Below are 24,014 nucleotides of genomic sequence, written 5' to 3' on the forward strand. Positions count from 1 at the left end.
TAAGTATTTCTCACAGGACATTTTTTTTTTCACTCAGGAGACTTTTTGTCTATGGTAACATCATCATCAGTGTTGGGCTGAGATTTTCCCTTTTGCAACTCAACTTTCAGAACAAATATATTTAGATACTATATTTATAAACATATTCTAAATTTATGGCCAGCAGGGAGGCGGGAAGGCAGCTTGGCCCCCTTTCCCCATTACTTGTCTTTCTTCCTAATTCAAGGAGCTAAATATATATCATTTTTAATTATCTTTTGTTAAGTTATGGTGTTTTGACCCAGGTGATTCATCCACTGTATGTCAAAGAGATAGACCACCTGACATTTTTGTTAAGTGCTTGGGATGTTGGATTACCCGGTTATTTCAACTCTACGAAGGTTTCCTCCCACTCTGCCCAGAATTACCCAGATCACCTCCGTTTTCTTTCTGGGGAGTGGGGACCAGCTGTCCCCTCACCCTTAGCGGAGGCTGCGGGTCAGTCCTCTCCCGGACTTACCCAAGTTGCCGCAGCCCATGCAGTGAAAGGACGAGCCCCGCCCCCCCCTTCTCCAGCGTTCCCTGTCCCCCCTCACCCCCCCCCTCCGCTCTCCCCGCAGCCAAGGCTCTGGTGGCGCTCGGGCTCTAGGACCGCGAGGGACGCGGGCGGGAGGCGGGGTCCGGCCGAGCGCGGGGTGGGGCCGCGCCTGAGTTCCCCCGCTCGCGCGCTCCGGGGCCGTAGAGCCGCGCGCGGAGGAGTGGGCGGGGCCGCGCGGGGAGGTCTGGGCGCGCGGCGGGTGGGCGGGGCGCGCCGCTGGGCCAAGCAGCTGCCGGGCAGGCCGGGCATTAGGGCCTCGGCGGAGCCCGCTCCCCAGCGCGCAGGGCGGGGTGTACGGGCGGGCGGCTTCGCGGGCAGGCGCGGGCCCCGAGGCAGCGGCTGCGCCCTGCGCCGGGGAGGAGCCGGGGGCGGGCGGGCGGGCTGCAGGCGGGGACTGGGGCCCGAGGCGGGGAGTGCCGGAGCGCCGGCGGCGACGAGGGCAGCGGCGGCAGAGCAGGCTCGGTGCGTGGGTCCGTGGCGGCTCGGGGTCCGCCCGCGGGCTGCGGTGCGAGCGGGCGGCCCGGCTCCTCTCCTCCCCCGCCCGCCGCCGCCGCTGTGATTGGGTGGAAGATGGCGTTGGGCGGATGGAAATCCTAATGACAGTCTCCAAATTCGCCTCCATCTGTACCATGGTAGGTGCGGCGGGAGGGCGGCGGGGTCGGCCCCGGGATCCCCGCGGGCGGGCGGGCGGGCGGGCGGGCGGCGGCTGCTCGGCCCTTATCCGCGCCCCTTACACGGGCGGCGCGCGGGGCCTAGCGTGGGGGCCCCCGCGGCCCAGGCGGGGGCGGCTGGACGGCGGCGGGCGGGGAGCGCAGTGAGGTACCCGGCGAGCCCGGGCGGCGCGGGGGCGACCGTGGCAGACGCGGCGGGGCGCGGGCACCGATCGGCAGCGCCCGCGGGCTCGACTGTCCGAGTCTTCCCGCGGCGCCGGGGCGGAGCGGCGAGGCGCACCCCGAGCTGTGGGCGCACGGCCCCCGGCTGGAGTCGGAGGTGGAAGGACGCGGGGGCAGCGCCTCTCCATTTCCGTCCGGCGGTGCGCCGAGCGGGGAGGCGGCCCTGGGCGGGGGTGGGGGGTCCGCCGGCAGGAAGGCAGGGTCTCATTCCTGCCGGGAGAGGACGGAAGTCAGACGCAGATATCCTCCGCGCGCCTTTGGCGACGCCGAGGCCCCCACCCGGTGCTTAGGGGAAGGGGGTGTGTGTGAAGGTGGAAACTTTAAATAAGTGCTGTTGAAAAAATTTCCCATTTTCGGCTCTTCCTGAGCAACGAGCTCTCCGTTTTCCAGCCATGTGTCCATGCAGCAGTCTCGGCTTTGCGAATCCGCGTTAATCTTGAAAACCGCTTAAGCTTCCCGGTCGATTGTTTACTTGAATACATCAGACGCATCTGTGTGTGGCTGGAAGTACTTCTCTGTACGGGGACGGATCGTGAGGGTGGTTCGCGTTTCGTTGGGGCATTTAAATAGACTGACGGAAAAGTGCTTCTGCCTGTTGCAAAGTCCCGAATTAATTACAGCAAAACGTGGGTGCGTTTAAATCTTGGTGTTTTCGTGATTGGCCAGAAGGGCCCCAGTTTTTCCACACGATGGGGCAAATTCGTTTCATTAGGTACTTCGGAGCTTACAACGAGGGATCTTAATTGTGAACCCTCACAGAAAAAAAGTTATTCTTTGCAGTGTGGGCCTACCGATTATGTTATTAAAGACATCTGAAATCTTTCCTTCTGCTCTATCTTACTGGCCCTTTTTGTGCGTCGGATTGCACAAGGAGATCCCCAGCAATCTTCGATTTAAGGGTAGTACATTTTATATGGCTTTCTTTAAGGAGTGATGAATCAGATTGGAAAGGTGCTTTAGAGGCAGATTCCATACTGCACGCTGAGGAACAGTACAAAAAAATGGCTGAAGTCAGGTGGAATTAAAATCTACAGTATTAAATCATGTTGAAGAGTGAATCACTGAAGAATCCATTTCCCCAAATGAATGTTTGTTCTTTTTCACAATTTACATTTTAGGAAATCATTGATATTAAAGGGACTATATTAACAACGATTCCCCAGGATCATGTGGATTAATTATTTTTAGATATGCCAATTATGATCGTATTCTGTTTCAGAAGGAATGTGATAATTAATTCTTTGAAAGTGATAATCTTGCCAGATTGCTGAGCTACACGGATTATCTGGTCATAGTTCATTGTCAAAGTCTATTGCTTAGGGAGTGAGTGATGTTTTGTTACTCTCTACTCACCATTCACTCGTTTATCACTTGCTAAAGAAGAGAGACTGGCCTCAGCCAGTGAGGAAACAGTAGTGATCAGGGCAGTCCGTGCTCATGGTGTATATGATCTAGTTGAGGGACACAAACAGTATTCAGGTAGATATATTAAATATATATGCTCTGATTAGATTAGGAAGATGGGGAGAGATTTGCCAACTCAATCGCCGAGTAAACGATTCAGATTGAAGAATGTCAGACTCAAGCTCTTTCTAGGGCTTTCACTCAAGTGTGTTGATTGGTTGCATGAGGTGTGTGTGTATTGTTGGTGAATATGGAAATGTCAGTGCATGGTCAAATAAGATAGTTCCAAAACTAGTGTTAGAATTGGGTGTGTCACGGGGTGCCTGGGTGGCTCAGTGGGTTAAGGCTCTGCCTTCAGCTCAGGTCATGATCCCAGGGTGCTGGGATCAGTGGAGCCCCGATGGGATCGGGCTCTCTGCTCAGTGGGGAGCCTGCTTCCACCTCTCTCTTTCTCTGCCTGCCTCTCTGCCTACTTGTGATCTCTGCCTGTCAAATAAATAAATAAAAAAATCTTAAAAAAAAAAAGAATTGGGTGTGTCTGTAGTTCATATTTGAATGAATTCTGATGTACTCTCAAAATAATGCTGAATGTCTCAAAGTAATCTGTAATCTTACTCTTTAAAGAAGACTGCAACCCATCTTAGAAAATTGACGGTCAAGAAAAGTAAAGGTATTTATTTACCTTTGTGCCTTTGTAGATGCTCTTTGTGTAGGCTTTGAACACTCCGTCTTTGCTTCTAGTCTGGTGAGTTCTTCCCCATCTCTCAAGCTGATAGCTTTACTTAGATAATCCTACTCCTGTCTGTCCCCACCTCTATCACCCTCATAATTTCTTGGAGTTTTGGTAACCTCAGTAGCATTTATTACACTTGCTGTGTTGTGAATTTTTCTCTTGTCTCCTTATTAGACTGAAGACCTTAAGGAGAAGGACTATTGTTTATTTCTGCAGTTTGGTGGGTCACTAACTTCTGCAAGCTAGAGAACAGTTTCCCAGAGGCCTCCATTTCTCCTACCTGAGTTTGGGGGAAGTGAGTTTGTTTAGCAGGATGAGGTTGGGGGTGGTGGTGGGTGTGTGTGTGTTGGTGGTAAAGAGGAGGCGGTGTTGGACCTAAGAAGAATGATGCTTCTACTCAGAGGGTCAACATCTGTGAAAATATGATGGATTGGAATTTTATTTTAGAAATAGTAAAGTGTAGGGGCGCCTGGGTGGCTCAGTGGGTTAAAGCCTCTGCCTTTGGCTTTTGTCATGATCTCAGGGTTCTGGGCTGGAGCTCTGCGTGGGGCTCTCTGCTCAGCAAGGAGCCTGCTTTCCCCTCCTCCTCTGCCCGCCTCTCTGCCTACTTGTGATCTCTCTCTCTCTGTAAAATAAATAAATAAAAATCTTAAAAAAAATAGTGAAGTTTACCTGATTTTTTTTTTTTTTCACTTGTCAGCTTAAGGTATCTGGGCAGATTGGCAATACCTTGACTGGATCGAGTAACTGTTAAGAACAAATCTCTTCAGATATGTCTTATTCTAGGTCACTGTTGTTCTGCTAATATGGGAAAAATCAGTTTTTCTGAAGTTAGTGTTGTAGCCTGACCCAAATGAGCGATTCTTTGTTGATGGGAGTGAATAAACTTGGAAAGCTACGACTAGAAATGTTTTTTGTTTTTTGTCCACGAAATAATATATTTTCAGTGTCACATGGTGGTGTTTGTTTTGCCTCTGAAGTCGCTTCGATTTCACACAGTAGTTACCTGATATTAAATAGTCTCCTTAATAAGTATGAAATGATGGGAAAAGTAGCCAGATACATGTAAGAGAGGCCTAGGTTTGGAAACCAAAGCTGCAGTGCAGTTTTGGGTGGCCTGGGACTGGAAGGTGGTAATAAATACATGGGTCTTGCGCTGTTCCTCGAAGGCATCAGCTCCACCAGCTGGGATCATTACGTCCCTTCCTGCGTGGGTTGGAGAAGTCATGTTTGGAAAGAGATTGTTGAGGAGGGGGATTGGGTAAAGGAGAAGTTGTTAAGGGTCGACGGTGGTAGATCCTGGGATGGCACTGGCCTGGCTGCTTGCCCACTCCCAGTCACAGCACGGGGAAGTAGAGCCATCAGAACGTGGGAGGCCAAGGCCCCAAGTTTGTGCGGGTCCGACAGGTTTACTTCTTAAAAGCTTGTCCCTAAAACAGCATCCTACACGCGGTGACCTTTAAACTCCTTATTGAAGCAAAGTCACAGGTGAAGGTGGCTATTTGTCTTTTCTCATTGTTTTGAGTCTCACTGGGGTCACTCAGTAAGAGTTAAGAGTTAAGCCTCTGCCCTGTTGATTGTCAAACCCCCTCCCAGGGGGTCGGGGGTTGGGGGTGTGAGTGTGTGTGTGGCTGCTCTCCTCTTCATGTAGTCCGAATATTGTATTAAATAATAAAATGCTTTGTTCCTTCTCAGGAAATAGGATAGATGTAATTCTTTTATTAGTAAAATAATTTTTATTTATATTTTATTAGTAGAATAGTACTTCTATAGTAGGAACATTCAAAGTGAGTTGCCATTATTTTACTCATTTTTGCTGTTTTTACTATAAACATTAATTTTAGACAGGAAAATTTCAAAAAGAAGGATTTTTTTTTCCCTCATGTAAATGGTTAAGTACTGATAAGGAATGTTTGAGCATGTGTTTGAGGAGGCTTAGTGGAGACATCATTTAGAATAAGTGTTATAAAAGGTTTATTTAAGCTTGCTAATCTGATTTTGGCTACAGTACCTTTTGGTTATTAAAATGATGTGTTCTCATTAGAGAAAATTTGGCAAATATTTTATAAAAAGCATTTGAAAACTCTTACTCAAAAAGAAAATAACTGCTTTACCTCCCAGAGCATATTTTGTCTTAAAAAAAAAAAAAAAAAAGCTTGGGCTACTGGGTGACTTAGTCAGTTGGGCGACTGCCTTTGGCTCAGGTCATGATCCTGGAGTCCCAGGATCGAGTCTTGCATCAGGCTCCCAGCTCCACCGAGTGTCTGCCTCCCTCTAACCTTCTCGCCTCTCATGCTCTCTCTCACCGTCTCTTTCTCAAATAAATAAATAAAATCTTTAAAAAAACAAACAAAAAACTTAATCAGCCTTATAGATAAAATTTTCCATTTCAGTTTTCCCCATGAATGATTGTCTTGCTGGCTTTTAAATTTTGTACAATTGCAGGATAAGCATGGAGAGTTTAATGTTTAAAATGATAATATGGCAAGTTTGTTAATGCAGAAAGGTATGGTGATAGGCTACGACGTTGTATATAATTAGTAGAAATGGAATTTTGTAAATGATGATGGGTTTATTCTAATCTTAGGTACTTAATAGTTATCACAAAGATAAGACCATTGGGATTTGAAACTTTTAATATGTTTAAAAAGTATAGTTTTAAACACCATATTCAAGTGTGTGGAATGTGTCTGAGGACTGGATTTATATTATATCATGTAGTTTTGCTTACCTTCTGCTTCTAGCTAATCTTTATAATCTCAGAGCAGTTTAATTATTTACCCTATCATGATCCACGTGGCTAGTTTTAGCCAGGCTTGATCACAACACATCTAGTTTTATTTGATTCCCAGCTTTTGACCAGGTCCCCCAGAGATGGAAAACCTCCATTTTGTTACTTGGAAGTTTCTTCCTTCCTGCCTTTGAAATAATTTTTATTCTAGTTCTCCTGAAACTTCTGCTGTCTCAGGAAAGATTATTTAAGCACTAGTTCACTTAGTAGCATTAATCCTTAACAGAAACCTTCATTTTTCCAGATTTAGATGGTCTTTTTAAATCAGATAGTCTAACCTAAAATCTAGTTTAGATTTTCTTTTAGTAGCTTAATCCCAGAAACTTAATGTTTAATATTTTATTATGTATCCTACAGCATGGCATAGTAAAAAGAGCAGTTAACCCAGAAGATAAATTTTAGATACATTTGTACGTTTGTTTCCTTCCAGATCTAAAACCGAATACTTTGATTCCTTCAGAGTTTATAAATTATTACCGATATCATCAGTATTTTGGAACCTCTAGTCATGTTTTATCTGTTAATTTTTTTCTTCTTACTTTTTGACTACCTTCACCCCTTGTACCTCTGCAGCCATCAAACTGTTCTCTGTATCTGTGAGTTTGGTGGGTTTTTTGTTTGTTTGTTTGTTTGTTTAAGATTCCCACATATGAGTGCTCATAGGTATTTGCCTTTCTCTGTCTGATTTACATCACGTAGCATAATGCTCTCTAGGTCCATCCATGGTGTTGCATATAGCAAGATTTCATTCTTTTTTCTGGCTATTATTCCACTCTGTGTATGTACAATAATTTATTTTATCAATGCATCCATTGATAGACACTTGGTTTCTTCTGTGTCTTGGCTATTGTAAATAATGCTGCAGTGAACACAAGGGTGCAGATACCTCTTCAAGTTAGTGTTTTCATTCTCTTCAGATAATTGCAGTGTTATGGTAGTTCTATTTTTAATTTTTTTGAGGAACGTCCATACTGTTTACCAAAGTGGTTATGCCAGCTTACATTCCCACCAGAAGTGCATTCCCACCAATAAAGATTCCATTTTTTTCATATCCTCACTAATACTTTTTTTTTTTTTTTTTGGTCATACAGTCTAACTGATATGAGGTTGGACCTCATTGTGGTTTTGATTTGCATTTCTTTGAGGATTGATGATGTGTATCTTTTCATATACCTGTTGGCTAGCTGGAAAAATGTCTGTTCAGATCTTTTGCCCATTTAAAAAAGTCAGATTTTTTTTTTTTTTTTTTTGCTATTGAGCTGTTTGAGTGAGTTCTTTATGTATCTTGGATATTAGTCCCTTAACCAGATACATGATTTGCAAATATTTCTCCCATTTAGTAGGTTGTATTCAGTCATGTTTTAGATTATATAAGGAGCATGGAATTAGATACAGTTAAATGTGAATTATGTCTAGTTCCCCAGTTTTGTGCATGGAAAATTACAGTCCAAAGTTAATATATATTTCTTCCTTTAAAAGCATTTTGTGGAGGTTAGGGATACTGCCATTTTATTCATTAACAGGCTATTACTATGTAACTATTTACTCATGCTTGAACATTTTTTCTCTTCCAGTACCATTAAAACCAATTTTGAATTGGTGCCCTTTTTGAGAGTCTACATTTGTTTCCTTAGGTGTGAGTGCAATCTTGGACAACTTAATTTTCTGTGCTGTGGTTTTCTTATCTGTAAAATGGGAGTAAATGATACTTGGGTTCATAGCAATCACTTTGTAATGGTGGTGGTTCTTTATTACCCCTATAAAGTGATTTGTGCCCTCAGTGCGGAAAGGACTCTTTGACGCTACTACTGATTCATGTTAGCTCAACAAATATTAGTAAGCAAAATTGAAAAATTTGTTTCATGAAATGCAATTACTGCAGTTTATTTTCAGCACAGGAAACAGCTCATTAATAATATATGCCTCTGAAAACACAGATTTATTTCGAAGTGGATTAGATTATGATATTGTAAACTAAGAATGGAAATGATCTTTCTCTGTTTTAAATAGTTTGTAGAAAGATTTTATTCTTTTTGTCTGGGAATAGATATGGTCTAATTTGTGACATTCTCGAACATTTTTGAGAAGTTTAGGTAAGTTGGGAATACTACTTTTAGAAGAAAAATCTTGCCTTATTTTTTATACTAAAAAAAAAGGCACCCCAACTTTTTGTCACTGTTAGAACGACTTGTGTGTATCCAAGTCAGCTTCAGGCCTTATTTCCTTTTGTATTTTCCTATTGTTCCTGCCTCTGTCCTTTCCTGCAATAACATCTCTCGTTGGCCTGCCGTGTAGTTACCCAGTCTGCTTTCATATCTTGTTGAAAACCTATTATTCTCTCCTTGTCTCATGGGCTGGAAAAGGGTTAAATATCTGTAAAGTGCTTTAAAGTGTTGTAAGAAAAGGGTAAATGTTAGTTGTTATGAACAGTTATGTATGAGTTGCTGCATTGAAAACTCGCAACCAGAGAGACAGTGTTAGTGTGAATACCTGGAATTAGAGTTTGATCATTTAAAATCTTATGGTTAGAATTTGTATTAGAAGGAGATGAAGGACACAGTTTATAGACATAATTTGTTTTGGAAGAAAACTATTAGTCTTCACTTTCACAAAGTTCCCAGTTGAGAAGAATTTTGTGATAGTGTCAAGTCCAAGATATTTAATAGGAAACATAATTGTGTGAGGTGCTGAGACTTTGCATATCCGCTGTGTTCACTGCCTTATGCTTTTCTGTTGCTTCTTTTTAAGAAAGATCATTAACTTTTTCTAGAAATTGTGGAGTGTCTACAGAGTGTATAAGCTTGCCTAGACTCCCCATCTGTAGTAATCCACTTGTCTAAGGCTGCATGCCAGTAAAAATTTATTTCCAACTTAAAACAAGAAGTGGATGTTTATTTCAGTGATAGCTGACAGATGTTCTTATTGAAATGCTTCATAGGTACAGGAATCATCCATGCATTTCCTACTTGTGAATACTGGTTTAAATCACAGAATCTTTTAGCTAAGTTATTGACTGTTGCCTTTGATTTTATTTTGGTGTTTTAGTGACCTAATAAGTCTTCTGCCTGATAGTGTTTTTCATCGGGGGATGGGGAGAATTTATTAGCCAATAGTGACATACTTTGTTTTTTTGTTTATTTTTTTTGTTTTTTTTTTTTTGGTAGAGAGTGTTTTTTCTTCAGTAAGTACTTTAAGGAAGTATTATTGGAGAATTACATTACGTTAGTTTTGGGGGACGCGGTACTGAGACTACAAAGGTGACAATGGTAAGCCCTGGTCTTTACAAAGCTTCCCATTTAGTGTGTCCTGAATGGGTTCTGGTTGTGCTGAGAAAGTAATCCTCCTGGCCTCTAGGCAGCCGAGAGGCATTTGGATTGACCAGATCCATTGACTAGTATCATCCAGTTGAGAATACTCTTATCTGTTTATTTTTGGGGGCTCTACAGTTACTACTCTCAAGAGAGAAGAGGACTTTCAGGGAAAAGGCTTCACAGAAGAGATTTGAACTTTGTGAAATGAAGTCATTTATTGTGTAGACAAGGAGGGGTAGGATTCCAGATGTGAGCAAAGGTATAGAGTCATGGAATAATGTGCTATTTTTAGAGTCTGTAGTTCAGTTTGGCATGGAAAGAGTCCTGGGAGAATTTTAGGCTGGAGAGGAGGAAGGGGCAGATGCAGAAGTACCAAGAGAGTTTACCAATCATTGACTCTTATTAAAATATCATTAAAATATGTATTTAGCCTGAGAAAATAAAGTTCAGAGGAAAGTTGTTGGGATAATGAAACAATGGAATTGATAAAAATGTCAGTACATTGCATGGATTGTTAAAAGTTACTTGTATTATTTTTTTAAAGATGACGGTAACAAGATTGGGTATAATCACCACTATTCAGTGGGTGGTTAAAACCTGGTAAAGGTTTGCTCCTCCGAAAAACCCCAGCATTAGAAATTTTAAAGTTACATAGGCATGTTAAAAATGAAGGATAAATAAATACACACCCACCCTAGAGATGAATTTTCTTGCGTCCAAACCAACAGGAAATTAAACTCTATCACTCAGACTCTGAGAGCAGAAAAACAGAAAAATCAAGAAGCAAAATTAAAAAAAAAAAAGATCAACAGAAAATCCAGAGCTAGTTTATTAATTACAGTGAACCTAAATGGATTAAATTTATCTGTATTATAGTGAAAGGACTATCAAATTACATAAAAACCAAAATGTTGCTAAAAGAAACCTGCCTAAAACAAAAAGACAACATATATAACCATATATTCATGTTATTATACCTAAGAAAACCAACTGTATAGATTGATTTTGAGATATTTCAAAATCATTTCAAAGTTATTTCGTCCTCTTTATCTTTTCTCATAACTGTTGCCTTGAAGACCCATTTAGGGCTAGGAAAGCTCAAATGATAACCCCGTTTTCACAGATTGGAGAAACAGGTTTTAGGTTGTTCTCACATTCACTAGGGATGAGGTCTGAATTTCTTGACCCCCAAATCCATAATGATATCTATAAACCACTATGTTGAAGCTTTCATGGTTGGAACAAAATTGTTTTTCTTTCCTTCTTAGAGAAGAATTTGGAGTTTTTGTCTCTTGACTTCCATGTTTTCTCTGTGTGGGGGAGTACCTTTGAGTCCCACTTCATTAATTATTGGTACTTGGATTTCAGCTTTGAAATGGAATAGTCATTCTCATTAGATCACATGAGGGGATGCATATGAAATGAGACAATTCATGTAGACATCCTTTGTGCTATAAAATAGAACCTAACGGGGCACCTGGGTGGCTCAGTGGGTTAAGCCGCCGCCTTTGGCTCAGGTCATGATCTCAGGGTCCTGGGATGGAGTCCTGAAAGACCCCTCCCCTAGAAGATAGATAGGATAACTAACCGCTTTTAAAGGTACATTGGTACAAGACTGAAATTGTCTCTGTTCAAAAGGACAATGTTTTCTTAGATCAATTGATCTGCTGTTAAGAAAATGTAAATGGTTTTCTCTTTGCCTGCCCAGAAAAACCAGTTTCTATGTTTTGTTTTATCAGGTGTTTAACATCCCTAATTATATTTAGGCATGTGCTTTAAAACTTTCTAAAATTTTAGCAAATGTTGACAGGATTTAAATTGTAAATCTCTTTAACTCCAGCTTTTCCTTGGTATGTGAAGTTGCTCATGAAGTACTACTGAACCAATGATAAAGCTTGGGTTACATTTGGGAAAATGCTATAACTATTCTAGAGATTCTACGCACTTCCTAAAGTTTTAACGTTTTGAGAGATCACCGCTTGATATTGTAATTATGGGAATGTTATGTGTCACGGAAATTGTAACCTGATTTCCTTGCAGCTAAATTGTAAACTCTCCTCATCAACTCTAACTATATCCATTCTGAATTTTTGTCATTTATAATTGTTTTAATTCTCTTGCAAAATTATCTTCAAGTAGATTCCTATAAAGGACTTTCAGGACAAATACAGATATTTGATATGCTTGAAAATCCTAAAACTGAAATGGGTAAGAATTTCCAAAACTGACTAAAGCCGCATTCACCAGAATTAGTAACATGGGACTAAATGGGACTAAAAGATTATAGTGTTGTGTCTCTTAATGTTTTGTCTTACTTTAAACATTGCTGGTTCTCTCTACTGTTTGCTCTTACAGACTAGGGATACTCCCTCCTACTCATCTGTAACTTATAGAGATGTAAAAGTGCTCATTTGTAAAAGTGCTCAAAGCATTCACCTTTTCTCTCTATCTGAACCCTCTGAAACCAAAAGGTCTTAGTAAGTATTCTTTCTTCCATGGCAATCAGTCATTTGCATAAGTTCAATAAGAATCTGTTCTCCTTGTAACAGGAAAGAATTGGAAACACGGATTATTTTACCAAGGCTTTGACTGGGATGTCATATTTGAAAAGACTCAGATATGACCAGACAGCTTTAAGGAACTAAGGTTGACTTTATGAAACCTGGAGCCATAAAGCCCCTTGGGACTGTTAGCCTGATACCTTGCTTACAGAGTTCCCAGCAGCCTCACCAGGTGAGTAAAGAATGTCACTCCTTGGTAGGTGCGGAGACTCAGAAAAGGAACTCGCCCAAATCGACAGGTATTGCAGGCATGCCTGATGGCAAGTACAGGGCTTGGCTTCTGGCCCGGAGAGGCTACTAAAAGTTCAACCTAGAGATTCCTTATAAGAAGTTCCAGCAAAGCAGATTCTAAAAGATCTATATGATCACACTCAACTGTTCTTGCTGAGCTTATGTAAATAATGGGCCAAGTTTGTAAAAACTGGATTTGTTTCACAAGTGAATTAGTCCTGATTTGGCTATCTTTGTAAATGAGGGTTATTTTAGAGAGAAAAATTGTTTTAGTAACACACCTTTATGGATGTTAAAATCTAGATTTGATTGTATTTAAATGTTTACCTAAGCTAAACAATTTGAGGTAAACTTCAGAGAAGTCGATCTTATTATTTTGTGGGGATATTAGCAGACCCCACAGCACATGATTAAACAACTGGAAAATGGGATTGATTCCCCTACAATTGTATAACTTAACTAACACCTTATGTGTGGCTGGGATAATGAAATTGCCTAAAAGCCACCATACCACACTCCATAGGATTAACTATGGACTTGTGGAGATAATGGATGACCCCACTTTCTTTATGAGTGGATTGGATGATGCATGGGGGACTCCCCTTATCTCTTGACAAGTTTTCTCTCACTTGCCAGTGATCCTCTGTAATCAGGATATTGTTAAGGCTGGACCACTCAAAGGTCTTCTTATTGTTTTCACCCCTTTGTCATATTTATCCTAGAGGCCACCTCTGTTGAGGTGCAATTGCAAATAGATGCTTTAGCAAAACCTAGAACAGCCTCCCTCATAAAAGAGCCTCAAAGTTCACTACAGTTCCCTGACTGTAATGATGTCACATCAGGTCCAGATTTGTCTTAGGGATAAGTCTCTCTCTCTCTCTTTTAGTGATTGGTTAAGTTCCTGGTTTGAAGGAGGACTATGGCCAAATCTCCTTCTCGGGCTTCTCATTTTTATCACCTCATTAACCTTAATATGTTGCTTTGTTCAATGTTTCTCTACTTGGTGCCGAGACTCCATTGCTGCAATGACTTCACCATGACACATGATCCTTGTCGCGTGAGAGGACGCCTCTTCACTGTCAGCGCTGGATTCGGCTGCCTCCGCCTTTTGTAACTCCCCTATACATTCCTCCACTGATCAATATTGACCCCAGTAGGTAGGGACAGCTCTACGCCCCTATTCAGCAGGAAGAAGTTACAGAAGATGAGACCTTCCACCTTCAACCACCTTAAAGATTTAAGAGTCAAAATTGTTCAGGGGGAAATGATGAAGGAGCAGGAGGCTGGCTGAGGATGGAGAAGGGGCTGATGCCTTGCACCCCCTCTTCACCCTTCTCCACCACGAAAACTGGTTCAACAGATTGCCTTGGCTTACTACTTTGTTGTCATCTATAACGGGCCCTCTCATCATTCTGTTATTAATTCTAACTTTTGGTCCTTGTGTCTTAAACAGGTTAGTACAGTTCATTAAAGATCGCCTGTCTGTTGTTCAGACTATGGTACTGACACAGCGATACCAACTCCTCAAACAAACAGAGCCCCGGACTAGCTCAATGCAAGGGCAGGACATGCAAGAACAAGACGAATGGATAGAAGATTCTATCCATGATAAAGAAAAAGGGGGGAATGAAAGACCCCTCCCCTAGAAGATAGATAGGATAACTAACCGCTTGTTTGCTTTTCTGTGAACCGCTGGCTTTTAGGCGTAAATTAGGTTATTAATTGCTTATTAATTGCTCTTTTGCCCTTCTGTAACTGCTTGGCTAATAGAAATAATAGAAGACGCCATGATGGCATTCCTACCTTCCGCCTTCTTGTTCTCCCTCCCTGCCTCTCTCCTCCCGCGCGGGCCCTCAGAACCAATCAGCTTGTTCCCCCTTCCCGCCTCTCTCTTCGCGCATGGGTCCCCAAAGCCAATCAGCAAACTCCACCTATGCCTTTTTCAAAAGTTCTAACTGTCAACCAATCAGTTGCGCCCCACCCAAAACTTGTTTGTACCTGTCTATAAAAACCCGGCACCACCCCAGCCGGGTGTGCTCAGCTAGCAGGAGCTGCTGACCACCCGCAGGCGCACACTGACCACCAGCAGGCGCCTGCGTAGCAATAAAGAACCTCTTGCTGATTGCATCCAGTGGCAGTGTTGGATTCTTGGGTAAGGGAATCCGCCGGTCTTTCAGTCCCACATTGGGCTCTCTGTTCAGCAGGGAGCCTGCTTCCCTCTCTCTCTCTGCCTGCCTCTCTGTCTACTTGTGATCTCTCTCTGTCAAATAAATAAATAAAATCTTTAAAAAAAAAAAAAAAGAACCTAAAATCAGTATATGACCATTATTGATAGGACTCCTTGTCCTCCTAAGGAGAGGATGGAAGGCACATTAAGGTGCCATAGTCCAAGAGTTACAACAGGCCTCACAAGTTTGCTTTCACAAAGTGTAGTCATGTCAGAGTTTGAAAATGAGTGTTTTGAAGTTCCTGGTCTTAGGATGCTCAGGTGACTGATGAAGCAAATTTCTAAGTGGTGGTTGTTGTTGTTCTTCTTCTAAAGATCATTTTAATGATTCATAAATTTATGGTTAATAGAGGTTTTATTTGTTTGATTTTTGTTTTTGTTTTGTTTTTTCCTGATAAGCTATCTGTGGGTTTGGCTCTTCTATTAGCATACAATTCACTGAATTATTTGTGCTGTGAGGGTGTAGTTAACTTCTGATATCAGCAAACTTTCTGTAATTCACTTCTAGTAGCAGTTTTTTAAAGTTCTAAAATTATGGAGAGTAAATGTTGTTAATTTCTACAGTATTGGTCCACCTGGATTTTTCAGGGATCCTTGACAAGAGAATTTTTGTAATTCTTTTAAAGTAGAATCTTACAAAGAACCCATCTCAGCACAAATAAAGCAAGCAGTGAAGGGGCAAGGAGAGACTAAAATAAAAGCCATCTGTTCTTTGGAATGATAAATATGTTTGTAATATGAGATTCTGTAGGCAAAAACATTTATTCTGATTTGTCTGTGATTATCTCAGGCATTATAACTGAAGAAGTTACTATCTTTTTTCCTAGAATGTTGTTCCACAGTTTTTTGCTGATGTCAGATAGATTCCCTGGTGTTTAATTTGCTTTATGAAGATACTCCTGCAGGATGATTACAGTGGTACCTTGGGGGTAGCAATTGGTTCTTTGAACTTTGCACGAGGAAAATGTGTTTTTCAAAGAGTAGGAGAAGGGTATTCTTGTTTCTGCCAAACAGGATATAATATTTAGGTTTCCAGCTTACAGCCTTGAATGATGAAGCTTTGGTTCATCTAGGAACAGGTGAGGAATAGAAATGGAGTGTTTAATCTTTCATTATTTGATGGACTTAAGAGTATAACGCTCTGATTGCCTCAGACCAATGGTAGTCAGGGTTCTTTCTTTATAGGTGAACAAAAGTTGAACAATTTTGAAATGTGAGAGGCTCAAAACTAGATATAATTGATGAAAAACAAAACCAGAAATACTGTGCTTTGATTCTGCTATGCAAATTTATTATTCTTGTTATTTGTATATATTTCTTTAAAAGGCCTTTCACTCTTTTTTTCTTACTAGTTTCTTTAGTTTACTAGTTAGTTTCATTTGTTTTTACCACATTTTTTGAATTCGAAGAGGTTTACATATCCCTCACAGGGAACCCAGTTCAGTAAAGACCTGACATGTTCCCATGCCTGGTAAAGCAGCTGCCTGGACTTTGACTCTCAGCTTTACAAAGAGAAAGTTGAAGGAAGCAATCTTACCTTCTGATTGATTTTTTTTCCCCCTGTGAAAATCAAGCCTTAGCCTAGTAACCCCACTTGTGTATTGGCAACATTGTCATCTTGTTTGAAGACATGCTAGATTGCCCATTTAAACTAACAAGTAATATCTGTCACCTGTTTTGTTCTGTCTGTAATTTTATTGTTTTTGTTCCTTAAAGACTACATGGCTGCTTGTGCTGAGGTCACTGGCTTTCCCAGTACTCCACGGTCCTGCTGTGCCAGGCTACTTGCTTTAATTCTCTCCTGTCACTTTGGGAGCTGGACCATTTCAGCCCTGACAGTCTAGCTTTGTTGGGATGTTCCTGCCGTTTTCTATTAGTGATTACTTCGATCATCTTAGCAGACTTTGGAAAGTTGAATGCGACTTCAGCTTTCACAAAGAATTTAGATCTAGATTTCTTGGTGAGAATTTTTTGCATCCATGTTCATCAGGGATATTGGTCTGTAATTCTCCTTTTCAGTGGGGTCTTTGTCTGGTTTTGGGATCAAGGTAATACTGGCCTCATAGAGTGAGTTTGGAAATTTTCCTTCTGTTTTTGTTTTTTGAAATCGCTTCAGAAGAATAGGTATTAATTCTTTTTAAATGTTTGGTAGAATTCTCCTGGGAAGCCCTCTGGTCCTAGACTCCTTTGTTGGGAGATTTTTTTGGTAACTGCTTCAATTTCTGATTATGTGTCTGTTCCAGTTTTCTGTCTCTTCCTATTTCAGTTTTGGTAGTTTATTTGTTTCTAGGAATACATCCATTTTTTCCAGATTGCCTAATTTGTTGACATATAGTTGTTCATAATATATTCTTAGGATTTTTTGTATTTCTTTGGTGTTGGTTGTGATCTCTCCTCTTTCAGTTACCATTTTATGTATTTGGATCCTTTTCTTTTCCTTTTCATAAGTCTAGCTGAGGGTTTATTGATCTTACTAATTCTTTCAAAGAGCCAGCTCCTAGTTTGGTTGGTCTGGCTTACTATTCTTTTGATTTCTGTTTCATTGATTTCTGCCCTAATCATTATTTCTCTTCTCTTGCTGGATTTAGGCTTTTTTGCCGTTCTTTCTCTTTCTCCTTTTAGGTGTAAGGTTAGGTTGTATATTTGAGATTCTCTTGTTTCTTGAGAAAGGCTTTATTGCTGTATACTAGATGTCGATTTCTAACGTTTATTGAGTGGCTACTTTCTGGTGATATTGCTAAGTAACCTCACAAATTGAGATCTTATAAATAAAGGTGAAAAAGAGTTTGGATTTAGGTAAATTTATGGATGATAAATCTGGAATGAATTATTCAAGAAAGGATATTTGGGTATATTTTTGGTTGAAATCAAAGCTAACAAGGCTCTCTTAAAATGCTACTCTAACAGGGAGAAGGCTGGACTGAATAGTTGTGGCACAGTTTAGAAATGAAATGTAATGATGGAACATTTGTAAAACCTCCAGATATGTATGCCTGTGGAGTGGTTGGTAAATGTTGCCTTATTTTCCTTCTGTCATTTTTACAAACAAAGTATATTTAATACTGACTCTGAAATATGATGATGAGGTCAATTTTAGAAATGGGATGCTAAATATGCTTTTGTAGATTAGTAACTAATGAATTCTTTTGAACTGTCGAAATGAGGAATTTAAAAGTGAATAAATCATTCCGGTTGAACGGTGTATATTGTTAAAGAATATGACATGTGATTACCTTGGAAACAATAGTCTGAATTCTATGTTTCTAAAAAGTTAAAGAGCCACTTACTATTTTACAAAGTACTAACTGTGTGAATTTAAAAAAAAGTCATCTTCTGCAAAGAGAAGGAGATGCAGTCTTTCCCAACAGTTAACTGCTTGTGAGAGTCTGTATGGTTGGACGTTACCTGTTCACGTACAAACATGATGTGTGTTTGTGTCACTTCCCTACCCCCAACAAAATCTGCAGATTTGCAGCTTGCAGTTTTTACTTCCATGTATAATGGCTATTTTTCTTTGTCATTTGGTTTCTTCCTTCTAGGTCAAAACTGTGCTCATTTTATTCTCCGTTATTTTCAATGTCTCCCATGTTAGACCTTATATAGTACTATTGCACATTTTCATTTTCTTAAACCCCAACTGTAACAGTTTCTCAGAGCTGCCTGAACAAAACACCAAAATCAATGTGGCTTAAAAATCACAACTGTATTGTCTCCCAGTTCTGGAGGTCAGAAGTCCAAAATCAAGGAGTCAGCAGAGTTGGTTCCTTTGGAGGGCTGTCAAGAGAGTCCGCTCTGCCTTTCTTGAAGCTTCTGGTGTTTGCTGGCAGTCTTTGGTGTGTAGACCCATCCTGCCTTCATCTTTTTTTTTTCCCCCTAAGATTTTACTGATTTATTTGAAAGAGCACAAGCCGAGGGAGAGGGAGAAGCAGGCTCCCTGCTGAGCAGGGCGCTGGATAAGGGGCTTGATCCCAGGACCCTGAGGTCATGACCTGTGTTGAGGGCAGATGTTTAACCTACTGAGCCACCCAGGTGACTTCCCCTCCCCCACTTTCATCTTTACTTGGTGTTTTCCCTCTTGTCTCTCCCATTGCTTTTCCTCTGCACGTCTGTCTCTGTCCATTTTTTCCCTTTTCATAATGACACCAGGTGTTGGATTAGGGCCCACTCTAATGACCCGTAACTTGATGACCACTGTAAAGACCCTCTATCCAAATAAGGTCATATTCTGAGGTCCTGGGGGTTAGGACTTCAGATGCTTTTATTGTGGGGTGCCATTCATTCCATAACGGCGGTGGGGCAATCAGGCCCATTTCTGGAGTCTGAATCTGAATGGTCAGGCTGTGTCCTGGACATTGGATGCATGGCTGTTTACCTGTTTACCAGTCTTTGTTCTCAGGGGGCTTGCAGTCTAGTTGGGAAGACCATACTCACACATGGCAGGGTAAACAGTGACCCAGACCTCAGACTTGTTGCTCAAAGAGAAGACAGGCCGAGTTGGGAGTGAACAGAGTCTGGACCATCTGGAGGCTTTCTGGGAGTGGTGGAGAGGGGAGCTTGCTGGGATTCCCAAGGTGATAGGAAGGACAATGAGGGTGGGGAAAGGGCTTCGGAGAGGAGGCAAGAATGTATGCATGAATGAGAAGAGCTAACAAATAAGCGTTTAGTGATTAAAATGACATAAGTAGTTTAATGTTTCAGTAATTTTGTCCTCAGATTTGTTAAATGGATTCCATTATATTGGTTTAGGCAAAAACCTCCTCTGAAAGTTGTCTGGCAGTTAAAAAAAAAGCATGTTTATGTGATTAATAATCACATGTGCAGCCTACAGGACTCATTTTTGCTCCAGTGAGTTAATGAGAAGAAGTACTTTTGATGAAGTGGGTAAAGGAAAGTGGGAGACATCATAAATAGGGTACTCACTCCGTTTCTCCCCAAAGTCGTGACAGAGAAAGAAATCTAAAAACCTTTGATCCTTTTCAGCCATGGCATTATTCCTGTGGGTTTTTTTTTTCTTATTATATGTAAAACTTAAAAAAGAGATCAGAGGAAGTGGTTTCATAGAAAGTTTATCTTAAAATGTCAACAAAACCTTGTTACTGTGGGTCAGTCATTAGTAAAAATAACAATGCAGAATATATTTTCATGGCAGATACATGCTGTGAAGAAGCCTCACCAATATCATTTTCATTTTAGATCACTTTATTACTTTATTTTTTTTTGAAGAGCAACTGCAAATCTGTGAAATGGGCCAGTAAGTGGTAGTGTTTTGTTTCACAAATGAGAAAATGGATGAATAGCTTACTACATACTACAGTTACATGATGCATGATTTGGGATTAGGAATATGCCTGGGATCTCTCCAAATTCCATCTAGTGCTTTTGCCACGGGACCGTACTGCTAGTAATGTAAGTGTGGAGTTCCTCCCCTCCCCAGTACAATCACAGTATCATTTACTGCCCACACCCCCATTTCCCAATTTCTTAATGTCCTCAGTCCAATTACTGTTGAAATTGCCTGATTATCTCAAATGGTTTTACATAGCTGGGTCTGCACATGGCATTTGGATATTCTCTCTCTTAAGTATGGATCTCTCACTCTTTTATAAATAATAGCTTATCTATTGAAATTCAGTTTTCCCATTCTCTGCATTTTGCTGATTATATCTTTTTAGTGGTGTGTAGAATATCCCTCCATCCTCTGTATTTCTCTAAACTGGTAGTTCTGCAGGCTTGATCCAGAATCCGTATTTTCCGTTGTAGTTTTGGGTTTTTTGTTTGTTTTTTGTTGCAAACCCCCCCCCCGCCCCCCCCCCGCCGGCCCCAAGCAAGGATGGAATGAGTGAGTGGGTGCGTGGTAGTGAGAAGAGTGTATGGTAATTGATGTGTACTTGTAGTTCCAGCACATCAGGAGGTACACGTGTTTTCTCTTTCTGTGATCGTGAAGTTGATGGAGGGTTCAGGTGTTGTCAGCATGATTCCTATTATGTGCTCCCCAGCAGCTTTTCACCTAATGATTTTAGCAACTGTTGGGTAAAAATGACCTAGGTCAGCATTTCATTAGAGCTTAAGAATAGTGTTTTAAATGCTTTTTACCAGTTTTTGTATTTGTAGGAAATACTATAGAAAACATTTAGAGAGACTGTAGATCTATTTTTCATATATGTAGATGTAAATCTCTTAACATATGCAGAATATTTTCATAATTGCACTCCCAAAGTAATAGGCTGAGTTTTAAAATAAAATTTAACTTTTTTCATACCTAAACATAATTTTTGACTACAGGTGGGTAAGTACCTGGGATCCTAATAAAATTCTTGCATCTGAACTATAGTAAGACTTGGCTGTGATTGTACACTATGCTAGACAAAGTAGTTTTTCTTATTCCCCCTTTTTAATATGCACCTGTTAGAATGACTCTTGTTTTTAAAGCAACTTCAAATTTTTAAGCATATGATTGAGGCTGCTAGATGAACTAACCAGGTACAGTCACTTTTACACTATCAGAGTGCTTTGATTTCTGTTTGTAAGGTTTGAAATGGACCAGAAATTTGTGTGTATGTAATAAATTACCACCAATTTAGTGGCTGAAAACAACATAAATTTCTTATCCTGTCATTCTGGAGGCCAGAAGTTTGAAATGGATCTCATTGGGCTAAAATCGAGGTGTCAGTAGAGCTTTGGTCCCTTCTGGAGGCTCTAGGGGTGAGACTCTTTCCTTGCCTTTCCCTGCTTCTGGAGGCTGCTCTCTTTCCTGGCCTGGGAAGCCAGAGAGGGTTGGTCAGTCTTTCTCACATCATGTCGTCCTGACCTTGACTCTTTTGCCAGCCTCTTGCACTATCGGGAACCCTAGTGATTGCATGGGTCCCACTTGCGGAATGCACGATAACCTCCTGTCTTAAGGTTAGTTGAGTAACAGCCTTAATTCCCTCCCATCATGTAACCTAACATAGTCTCACGTTCTGAGGATTAATGATGTGGACATCTGTGGGTTGGGAGGGAGGTGGTGCTGTTATTTTTTTGTGAGCATAGTGTATATACATATTTAACTTTAAAAAATAAAGCCTGCATTATATTTAATGTCAAAAATTTGTTCCCGGCAATGTTTGTAATGAAGTTTGGGCTATGGTGAAGTATTAGAAAGGAGTTTGAGTGGATTAGTAAACATAGGCCTTTTGTGCTAAGTGGGTGTTAAGAAGTCATTAGCTGTTGCAACTATAGGAGTAGAAACTGTTGGCACATCACCCATCTCAGCAGAAGAAATGGAAAGATCCAACAGGGCGTTTAAAGTGCTCCATTCAGTGGGTTTTGTGTTTGTCAGTTGTACAACTCTGACCAGCATCAGTTTGCAACATTTCCATTGCCTCTACTGCAGAGTGAATGTCGCGTCTCCCCAGAATTTATCTGTTGAAAATGGTGGCTGTTTAGGAGGGCTCTTGTTATGATGAGTGCTGGGTGTTGTATGTAAGTGACCAATCACTGAGTTCTGCTCTTGAAGCCAGTATTACACTCTATGTTAACCAGCCAGGATTTAAATAAAAATTTGGGAAAAAATGGTGGAGGTGATGTGGTCAAAGGTGTGGCCTGTGCATGGTGACTGATGAATTCCTGAGGGTGGAGCCCTCACAAATGGGCTTACTGTCCTTTGAAAAGAGACCCCAGGGTCTGCTCTGCTCTGGGAGGCTTCAGCAGGAAGTTAGCAGTGTGCCATTTGGAACAGGACCCTCACCAGGACTTAGCTGTGCTGCTGTGATCTGGGTGGGACTTCAGCCTCGCAACTGTGAGAAACAAGGAGAAGTTTAAGCCACCCAGTCTGTGGTGATTTGTTAGAGCAGCCCAAGCAGACTAAGGCACCGACCTTAAAATATCTCTTGTTAATCCACTTGAGTCCAGTTACCAACGTTTTATAAATTTTTTCCCTGACTCATGTCTTTTTTTTCCTCCTGTATTCCCCTCTTACTGCTTTCTTTTGCATAGAGTGAATGTTTTCTAAGGTAGCATTTTTATTTTCATTATCGATGTTTTATTCTGTATGTGTTTATATATTTAGTGGTTGCTTTAGATTTCACCATATACATTTTATTTATTTATTTTTAAAAGATTTATTTATTTATTTATTTGCCGGACAGAGATTATAAGTAGGCAGAGAAGCAGAGACAGAGAGAGAGAGAGAGAGGAAGCAGGCTACCTGCTGAGCAGATTCCCCCCCCTCCCATTCAGGGCTTGATCCCTGGACCCTGGGATCATGACGTGAGCCAAAGGCAGAGGCTTTAACCCATTGAGTCACCCTACCATATACATTTTAAATGATCAGAATCAATGTCACGTTTATTTTGACTTAATTCCAGTGAAATAAAGGAATTGTGCGCCTGTTTTCTTTCTCCCCCTTTTGTGGCATCATTCTTGTACATATTTCATCTGTTAATGTTATAAACACATCAGTACATAGTTATAATTAGTACTTCACCATTTCCGTTTCTTAAGCCCATTGCCCATTATTGATACATATGTTACATGTGTATTACATTAATATATATTATAGTTCCAGCAGTATTTTATATATACATAATCTTTTGTAATTGCTTCTTAAGTCCGTTAAGAGAGAAAAGGAGGAAAACAATGTGTTTACAGTGACCTTTGTAGTGAAACAGTTCTCATTACAGGTCCTCTTTTTTTTTCTTTTTTGTTCATGTGGGCTTGAATTCCTGTCTGAGGTCACTTAATTTTAGCCTAAACAACCTCCTTTAGTTTTTCTTATACGTGTGGCTGCTCGAAAAAATTGTCAGGTTTTCCTCTTTCCTCTCTTTCTTCTTTTTTTTTCTTTTGGTCTAAGAAGGTCTTTATTTCACAGTTTGAAAGATTCGTTAGATTTAGTATTCTTGGTTGATAGTCTTTTAGAGCACTTTGTGTATGTTACCCCACTGCCTTGTCCTTGCCATTGTTTCTGCGGAGAAGTCAGCTGTTAACCCTATTGGTGGGCCAGTGTGACCGCTCCTGTTTCTCTTGCTGCTTTCAAGATTTTCTCCGTTTCTTTGACTTTCAGTGTTTGTTTGTGGGTCTCTTTGTGTTTATGACCTATATATTCTTCAGTTCTGGCTTATGTTGAGTGCCTCTGCCTTTCAGTGGAAAGTATTGCTTTTTTTTATTTTGACATTTCAGTTATACCGTGTCAACTTTGTAACTCAGAATGATTAGATTAATTCAGGATTGCTTTGTCTCAGCTGAGAATATATTAGTATAGTTAAATATTACAAACATTCTCACAGAAGGCATTTAGGAGAAAATTCAA

At 40.8% G+C, this 24,014-nt stretch overlaps 1 protein-coding gene across 1 annotated transcript in view; it reads left to right on the forward strand.

The window, feature by feature from the left end:
• The first annotated feature begins 794 nt into the window (after positions 1-794).
• The window catches only part of USP12 (ubiquitin specific peptidase 12), a 106,458-nt gene continuing 83,238 nt past the window's right edge, over positions 795-24,014 (forward strand). Inside the window, exon 1 of the mRNA XM_059144800.1 lies at positions 795-1,209. Coding sequence (XP_059000783.1) covers positions 1,162-1,209 — 48 coding nt within the window. The 5' untranslated portion in view covers positions 795-1,161. The remainder of the gene's footprint in view (positions 1,210-24,014) is intronic.

Source organism: Mustela lutreola, chromosome 13 (assembly GCF_030435805.1).
Source record: "Mustela lutreola isolate mMusLut2 chromosome 13, mMusLut2.pri, whole genome shotgun sequence".
NCBI classification, from domain to species: Eukaryota; Metazoa; Chordata; class Mammalia; order Carnivora; family Mustelidae; genus Mustela; species Mustela lutreola.